Here is a 9,420-nt window from a genome sequence, read left to right as displayed (position 1 = left end):
CCACTGTATTCTGTTGATTAAAGTAGTCACAAGGACCACCTAGATTCAGGGTGGTGGCGAGATAGACTCTACGTCTTGATGAAGGAATGGCAAGGTCACTGCAGAAGAGCATGTGGAAAGGGACATACAGTTGCATTCATCTTTGAAAAATTCAATCCGCCACAATAAGGAAACCGAGTCTGGAAAATTGTTTAAAAAACACAAACGTCTTAGATTGTTCTTCATGTATAATGAGATCTCACGTCACAACCCTAAAAATATCATATGAATTTAGTTAGTGGGTTATGATAATACGGTGAAACATCCATGTGGGAAGCTATTTTCAGTTCAATAAAACATTAAGTACCTACTTTATCATAGGCACTGCGGCAGAAGCTGGGGACACAAAGATGAACAAGATCTGGCTTTTACCCTCAAAGAGCACGTACCCCAGTACAAGGTGGGAAAGGCAACACAACGCGATAAGAACTATTTTAAATTTTTCAAGAAAATGTGAAAGTGGCGCTGGGCCATTAAAGATAAGTAGAATTTTGCCTGGAAAACAGGAATGGAGGTATGTTTAGAACACGTGAGAATATATGAAAGATAGTTCTGGCTTAATGCAGACTAACCTGAGCAAACATCTAGAAATGATGGGTAAAGTTTGTTTAATGCATAGCTGAGCTTCCGAGAAAGGATTACAAAAGCCTCAAAGAAAGGAATTGAAAGCCAAAGCAAAAGGCAAGCAGCTGATGCAATTACTGGAAAGGCACACATCACTGAAGGACTTGGGTTTTATACTGACATCAAGAGACGAGACTGGCCCCATGCGGGAAGCTGGAATTGAGACCTCCAGTTAAAGCTCAGACCCTGAAAGACCAACAGTGAAAGGGAGAAAACTATCAAAAATTCACCCAGTTGGCCAAAGGAGAAAACAAGCAAGTTTAAATGCTTGGACTTGTGGGATCACGAGACAGAATTTTCTCAAATTCTGGCCCAACACTTCATGTGAATTTGAGAACCTCAGCGTACACTTCCTGTGTGGTCTGGGAAACATCTTGTCCCACATCTCACCCCCAGGTAAAAACTTGCATGAATACTGGTCTCAGATCAGTTATCCATGGGACAGCTCTGGAGAGACGTGTACACAGTGATGCAGACGATGTGGGATTCTTACACCGTCACCACGGTGCACCCAAAACAAAAAAGCTCCGAAAGATTTTCAGTCAAAATTGCAATACATACAACTAACAAAATACTAGTATCCAGAATATATATAATGAAGAACAACAAAGACAACCCAATAGCAAGAAAAAAGAAGGTCCTGACATAGGCCTGACAAGCAGGAGAGCTGATGGTGTAAATTGTATGGGGAGCAAAGGATATGAATAGGCAGTTCCTAAAGGATGAGTATGCTAATGCATAATTAACAAAAAGGTGCTCAACCCTTACTGGAAATCGATGTAAACTGAAAAGAAACCATGTCACACCAACAGAACATGGAAGTATGGCTGGTGAGAGTGAAATTGACATAACCACTTTGGAAAAGCAACAATAAATAACTAGTAAAACTAAATACTAATAATTCCTCTTTTGAAGAAACTAGCCCAAGAAGCATGGGCCCAAGAAACTACAAGAATGCTCATTGCGTTACTATTTATAAGAGGTAAAAAGGTGGAAATGATCCATTCATTGATGTATGTATGTGCATACACAATTGTAGGCTCACATACATATGTATTTAAAATAAAATTTTTTTAAAAAGATATAGGGAACTGGCTCACATGGTTATGGAGGCTGAGAAACCCTAGGATATGCAGTCAGTAAGCTGGAGACCCAGGAGAGCTGAATGTGTAGTTCCAAATCCATAGGCCTGACAAGCAGGAGAGCTGATGGTGTAAATTGCACTCTGAGTCTGAAGGCAGAGGAAGACCACAATCTCCCAGCTTGAAGACAGTCAAGTGGAGAGAGAATTTTCTGTTCTATTCAGGCTGTCAGTGGATTGGATGAGGCCCAACCACATTGGGGCGGGCCATCTGCTTTATTCCATCTACAGATTCAAATATTAATCTCATCCTCAACCACCCTCGCAGATGCACCAAGAATACTGTTTAACCACTAATCTGGGCACTCAGTAGCCCAGGCAAGTTAACACAAAATTAATCAGCACAGTACGTAAGTATCAAAAACATCATGTTGAGTGAAAAAGGCAAGTTGCAAATGACTATGATGCAGTTTGATGCAATTAACATTACTTTTTTAACCCCAAAATAATATTAAGGGTCCTTCTACAGCAAAAGCACAGAAACACAGCTACTGAAGGATGTGTTTATATCTGTGGGGATGGAGGATGTGAGATGGGTTTATTTTTGGTGCCCTTCAATAAGTTTGGAATAATTCATAATTTTAATTTTTTTTAACATAAAAAGTACCTGACATTTCCAGGGAATTGTAATCTGTTGGAGTTTGATCAAACTGGCAGGAGATGAGAGGAAGAAGATGGTTTGGGGCCAGATTGTGAAGAATCTTGACTATGATGTGGAAGAGTTAAAGTTTAGATGGTCGTGGTAGCCCCCAAAGGTTTAAAGCAGCAAAATTAGTCTCATAAAAGCAGTCGTAGAGAGGATTATCCTAGGACTTGGGACTTGATCATAGAAGAGGTATAGGAAATGGCTTTATAAAAAGGGCCTATGAACTGGCATAGGCCAAAACATAGTAGTTACATTCTAATGATACATACTAATGTCGTCTGTACCACTGTCACCTCAGCCATCTGCATATAGTTGCTTTTTTTCTGGTTTTGTAAGGTCTCTTCTAGGGCAGGCCTCACCAGGAGTTTAGCCACAGCCCTAGTAGGCCGGTAAAAAAAAGCGAAGGAGCCTTTTCTCAATTCATTGAGATTTTGCTTCCTGGCAATTGTCAGTTTAGCTCAAATAAACTCATAAAAATTCTCAAAAAAAAACAAACCCCAACAGATTTGGGATCTGCCTTCACTCAAAGTGACTGCTCTCTGAAAGCCATTTAGGAAACAATACTAAACTTTTTGGCAGCAACATGGCTCTACTAAGACATTTATTTGATGTTTATTAGAAACGATACAACTTGAATTTGTGGGGGTGTTTTATTTTTAGCCCAATTAGACTTTGTCTTTTAATGGGGAAATTCAGTTCGATATTTCGTGTAATAACCAAATGAACTTGATTATATTCATTTTAATTTGACAGCAAACGTCTATTCATTATATACAGTTCATGCTAACGAAATACTGAACAATTGCTTGAGTTTAGGTTTTGACAAGCTGTATTTGAAATGACAGTAGGTGCTACAAGTGAAAATGACTGTTAAGACCATTGAGGTAGGAGTGTACTGGAACCTAGGCCAGGAGACAAGACTGGACAGGTACACACGGGCATTATCTGCTCTGTTAGTCAGAGTTCTCCAGAGAAACAGAACCAATAAGTTAGGGAGCAAGAATGAGTGATTTACTTTAAGGAATTGGCTCCCACATTGTAGGGATTAGCAAGTCTAAAATGTGTAGAGCAGGTGGCCGGTTGGAAATTCAGGTAAGAGTTGATGTTGTAGTCCACCATCTACATGCTGGAAACAGGCAGGGTTTCTGTTAGTTTTGACGCAGAATTCCCTTTGGGAACTCTCCTCAGTCTTTGCTCCTAAGGCCTTCAACTGACTGGATGAGGCCCATTCACATTAACCTGCTTAATCAACTCCCTCTGCTGATAAGTATTTGGTCTTCATCCCAGGTTTTTGGCAAAAAGCTTTTAAGACCTTCGCAACGTCCTGTGTTGTCTTTTTGTATGCTAATGAGGTGACTCTGGTTGGTCCCCTGGATAGTTTCAGAATGAGACTTGGTGGCCAGAGGAACCAGACCGAGGCCTGACTAGCAGGTTGGAATTTTCAGCCCCATCAGACTTCCAGGGGGGGAAAAGGGGCTAAGGATTGAGCTAATCACCTGTGGCCAATAATTTAATCAATCATGCTTATGTAATAGAACCTCCATAAAAACCCTAAAAATGGGGTTTGGAGAGCTTCGGGGTTAAATATATTGAGGTGCTGATAGGGTGATGTACCCTGCCTCTTGCCCTGTGCATCTCTTCAATTCGGCTGTTCCTGAGGGGCATCCTTTATAACCAGTACTAGTAAATAAAGTCTTTCCCTGAGTTCAGTTCTGTGAGCCACTATAGCAAATTATCAAACCTAAGAAGGTTGTAGGCACCAATTTGCAGCCAAGTCAGGCAGGAGTGTGAGTAACCTAGGGACCCACTACTAATGATAGTCATCTGACGTAGAGGGCCGTCTTGTGGGACTGGCCCTTAACCTGTGGCGTTAGCACTAACCCTGGGTAGCCAGTGGCGGAATTGTAGAACACTCTGTGTCCAGAGTTGAGAATTGCTGGGTGTGAGAAAAGCTTGCACATTTGGTATCTGAAGTGTTTTGAGTAGCAGAAAGTTTTCATTTATGACTCCTTTGACCTCTGCCCTCCTCTACCTCACCTCACCCCCAATATAACTAATATTGTATGTAAGTTTGATGTGTCCTTTCAATCATTTTTATACATACTTTTTAAAGTTTTACAAATCACACACATATCCATAACAACAGTATGGTTTTCTCCATGTTTGTGAGTATCCTCTATCCTATGCAATTTCTCACATACACACTGATAACGTTTATTATTCTATGCCACTGGTTTCTTTGTCTACCCCTGAACTAATACCCCAACATTTAGATTACCTTAGCTTTCTACTAAATCTTGATATCTGGTAGGCCCAACCCATCTTCTTTGTTCCTTTTCAAAATTGTCTTGGTTACTTGTGCTTTGGAAGATTTTTTTTAGAGGAAAAGTATTACCTTTTTTTCGTGGTTTTTTTTTTTTAACGATTTTATTGGGGAACAGTGTGTACTTCCAGGACTTTTTTCCAAGTCAAGTTGTCCTTTCATTCTTAGTTGTGGAGGGCGCAGCTTAGCAGCTCAGCTCCAGGTCCAGTTGCAGTTGTGGTTGCTAGTTGCAGGGGGTGCAGCCCATCCTTTGCGGGACTCAAGGTAATCGAACTGGCAGCCTTGTGGTTGAGAGCCCACTGGCTCGTGGGAATCGAACTGGCAGCCTTCGGAGTTAGGAGCATGGAGCTCTAACAGCCTGAGGCCCTGAAAAGTATTGTCTTGTACAGACACTTGGCCCAACATGGGAGGGTGAAGGGTCACAGAAACCTTTTTGGAAAAAGAGAGAAGGGGGTAGAGAGGATGTTCTATCAGACAGAAAACATGAACAGGCGTGAAAACAAAAAACAGTATGCAACCCTCCAGGCAGTTTCCTATTACTGGAACATAAGATGGGCCAGGTCTTCAGGACCTCGTATGCCACACTAAGGGGTCTTGGGCTTAACTCTGTAGGCCCTGGATTCTTAAAGTATTGTCTATGGTTGGGCTTCAGAGGGGATCTAAAACTGGAGTGCCACATCCAATTTGGTCCATAGATGTCTCTGAAAGCCACACAGCAAATAAATCTGATGAGGTGAAGCATGGACGAAGACCACTAATAGCCTTCTACAAAGGGTAAGCAAGAAACAAGGGGAAAACTGACTGCATGATGTTTAAGTGGGAACAATTGGTAAAACAGCTGCTTGCTGGGGAGGACAGGGAATAGTCTAATCTCCAATATTTCTGACTAGGATGACAGTACCATTAACTAAAATAGGGGAAACACATGAGTAGGTTCTGGATAGTTTAGAAAACTGGCAGTCAAGGCCCCTCTGCGGTCCACAACCTATCTAAGTAAACAGAAACACCAAGACAGAGACAGGGCAAAATATTTAATGTCTGTAGGTGTGCCTTCCCCCCACTCCTGTTATGATGTGACAGCCTCCCCAAACTGGCAGTTCCAGAGAAAACACGGGCACTTTTCCCCAGCAGGGTTGGAAAACCATGAAGGCCCTATTTCTCTTGACTTGGATATGATTGCAAGTGAGGTCTTTCCACTGCAATGCCTCAGGACTCTGGTCAGGAAAAAAGCCCCAGTTCTACAGGACTCCTGAGGTCTTCTGTTCTTCTGCAGCCTGGCGCCGGGCGCTGCGCCGCTGGAAATAGCCGTAGGCTCGGACACTGCACAGGTAGCCCCCATACACCGTGAGCAGCATCATGGAGGCGGAGAAGGTCTTGTAGCCAATGTCAGCTAGTTGCTTGGCAGTTGGCATGTCGTCCCCTACAAAGAGAGTGGATTTAGACCTGAGGAAAGACCTCATCTGCCCAGCCCACTTCCCTGTTTAAGGCCATTCCATAACTTCTGCATCCTGCTTAGTCTGTGTACACTCTACTCTGCGTGGCCCCTCCACACATGCCAAGTCTCATACTGGAAGACAATGTTTGGGAACTATGCTAAGATTCAAAACGGCAAATAAAGTCCGCATACGAGCTACAGAAATGCAGCTGGAATCAGGTGCATTGAATGACAGCATAGCTAAAACCTGGCCCTCCATCTTTGTGGATGTTTGTGGAAAGAAGTGACTGGTAGCACCACCCAGAAATGTTAACTGGTCCACTACTTGAAGCATGCATCCAGTTTTTCTGGCCAGTAGGAGGTAGCCAGGGATTAAAATTAGCAGTAAATTATTCTCTGTAGGAGGATCAAATGGGAACCCTCTAGGCAATATCCAATTTATTTTCCCATAAAAACAATCTTATTCATGGTGGTTAGGTACCCAGGTTTGCCCTCAAGCACCTGTTAAAGCCATAATATACCTGAAATAGTGCCACAGTACCTTTATATTGTTTCAATTATACTTAACCTCTACAGCATTAACTCTTAAGTTCCAAACACAACACCAAGAACCTATCCCAAGGGCTAAAAAGGAATTTACTGAGTCTCCAGCAAATTGTTAACTGAGATTTGCATGCAATATATTACATCTAATTTAACTGGATATTCTCAGGGAGTAAGAGAAAGTTTAGCAATGACGATCTCTAATCCTGAACAAAATGTTCCTCAAATTGGGACTATGAATGTGTTCTTAGACTCCTCTCCATTGACGGAATTGAAATTAAAAGACTGAAATTAGTTGAGAACAGGTTTCTTAAAAGTCAAGAATTTGGTGCCTGACCACTGCACTGCACACCTGAAGCTGAAGCTGAATGATATTGAATGTCAGCTACAATTTAATATATATATATATAGTCACGGGACATGGAATACAGCACAGGGAATAGTCAATAGAATTGTAACAGCTATATACAATGTCAGAGGGGTAGTAGGTTGGGGGAGGAGGGTCATCCCTTTGTGAGGGGTGTAAATGTCTATTACATTGTTTTGTACACCTGAAACTAATAATAATAATATAATAATAATAAAAAGTCAAGAATTTAGAAGAGGACAAGCTCATCATTAGCTGGCTCAGAGGGTCGGAATTAGCTGGCTTAGAGAGTTGGGGGTAGAGTGAGACATATAAATGCTTCTCCAAATGAGTGCTATGGCCTGGACATTGCTTTTGAGCCAGTCCTTGAGGGTGGACCCCAAGTTGACATGAGGCATAACTTCTTTGAATTATTTCAAGTGACTATGCAACGTGACTTTAAATAAGGTCAGAGGAAGAAAACCAAATGGCACAGGTTCAAGATGAGAAAGAGTTGTGTTCAGGTTATCTGAGGTATGAAAGGACCCCAAGCTATGAGACACTGAAAAAAAAAATTTATACACACACACACACACACACACAGCAGGATACTAAGGTAGTAGGCAAGCTCCCAACAATATGACTTGCAGACCTTCAACCTCCCCTTCACTTCTTTCTCCTATCTTCCATTACCCTGGCCAGATGCTAACCAGTTTTAGGACCACCTCTTCGAGGGCTGAAGGAAGAAGACTGGAAGCATTCACCAGCCAACAAAGAAACAGGATGGTGTAGAAGAGTGACTTCGCCAGAAGAGTGACAGAAGACTTTCTAATAGACATAATTTTGTCTAGAACCTCACTTCCTTCTCTTTGTCTAATCCAACCTAAGATATTTCCTATTTTCAAATTAACAAAGACTCTTCACAGACCCTGAACTAAGGCAGGGCAGTAGGAAACGAAAAGACAGATGCTGAAATTCGAAGATTTATTAACTGAATGGACTAAGGCAAAGCTGAAAATATCTCCCAGGCAGCAAGTAAGAAAACTGTGGATTGGGATACTGTTCATAAAAATAAGAAACGAGAAGAAATAGGTGTGTGTCATTGGGGTGGTGATGGCATTATCAGTCAAGAAAATCACGAGTTGGGTTTGGGACACGTTAAAATTACGATGCTCAACACAACACGCACGTGATGATGTCTACCCGGCAGCTGGATATGTAAATCTGGCCAGATACAGACCGAGGTAACAAACGACACCAAAGCAGAGGATAAGACCAGGGAGAGAGGCCAAGAGACTGCCAGTCTGAGGGAGCAAAACAATTAAGGAAAGAAGGCAGGTAGGAAATTCCAGAAACATCCGGGGGGCTTTTGCATTTAACACCCCCCCCTTCCTGGTTGAAAATCACTGCTGTATCAAGTCACTGCCACTGATGGCTGTATCTTTCAGATGTGTTGGGCCAGAATGAAAACTGGGAACCACTACTACAAAGACTGGTCAGATGGGATCAGTGGATGATAATGGGTGACTAGGTCACAGGGCAACGTAGGGCAGAAGTTAATGTAGTGCACTGAACTGGAACCGGCGTTAAGTAAAAAGCGGATTCTCAGCCAGGGCCCCAGGGGGCCCATGAATCCTGACCCCCAAGGTCAGGGCTACTGGAGCCAGAGCGTGGAGGGTCGACACGCCCGGCTGGAGTTAAGGTTTGACTGAACCCTACGGCTGCAAGGAGCTTGTTGGGCTGGAAGCAGTGCAAATCGCGGCTTGCGTCCGCGGCGCAGGATAACCGTGACCTCTAGGGCACCGAGGCCAGCCCGAAGGCCGGCGCATGAGAGGATGCCGTAAGCAAAGGCCGGCCCGAGCGGGCGCGCCTCTGCGGCCCAGTGGCCCCTGCCCGGGCCCAGCAGACGGCGTACCTGGATGCTGCAGCTCCCTCCCGTCTAACCGAGGCCTCCGCAGGTAGCGTCTCGCAACCACAGTCTACACAACTTCCTAGCGCAGCCAGATGCAGCACCCAGGACCTGGCACGTGAGGGTAGAAGCCCAGAAACAACCCTAGACGCAGAGACGCTATTAGCGAGCCACGCTTTCTCCTTCCCACCCGCACCGCTTACCCTCTAGGATTCGGTTCCCGACGCGAGAGCGTGCACGGTGCGCCGGACACAGCGCAACTCCGCCCACAACGCAATTCCGCCCACTGGAGCGCGAGCCAGAGCCCTCCGCCACTCCGGCTGGTTGCCTGAACTTCCGACTTCCGGGGCAATCACCTTACTACGCATCCTCAGACAAGACATCCTCTCCGACGGGCTCGTTGAATTCTGGGGG

At 43.9% G+C, this 9,420-nt stretch overlaps 1 protein-coding gene across 2 annotated transcripts; it reads right to left on the bottom strand.

Annotated features, from left to right (window-relative positions):
- Positions 1–5,790: 5,790 nt before the first annotated feature.
- On the bottom strand, positions 5,791–9,350 carry COX14 (cytochrome c oxidase assembly factor COX14). Of its 2 annotated transcripts, none has more exons than XM_081058436.1 (2): positions 9,210–9,350; positions 5,791–6,193 (listed from the first exon to the last, which is right to left on the bottom strand). In XM_081058436.1, exon 2 carries the CDS (start codon positions 6,183–6,185, stop codon positions 6,012–6,014), a length of 174 nt encoding a protein of 57 aa, XP_080914562.1. In that variant the 5' UTR covers positions 6,186–6,193; positions 9,210–9,350; the 3' UTR covers positions 5,791–6,011. The 2 variants fall into 2 exon arrangements, with proteins under 2 accessions (XP_080914562.1, XP_080914563.1); XM_081058437.1 differs by lacking the exon at positions 9,210–9,350 and adding an exon at positions 9,013–9,149.
- Between the last annotated feature and the right edge of the window lie 70 nt (positions 9,351–9,420).

Source organism: Rhinolophus hipposideros, assembly GCF_964194185.1.
Source record: "Rhinolophus hipposideros genome assembly, chromosome: 9".
In the NCBI taxonomy this organism is placed as follows: domain Eukaryota; kingdom Metazoa; phylum Chordata; class Mammalia; order Chiroptera; family Rhinolophidae; genus Rhinolophus; species Rhinolophus hipposideros.
This window is presented reverse-complemented; position numbering and strand designations above follow the sequence as displayed.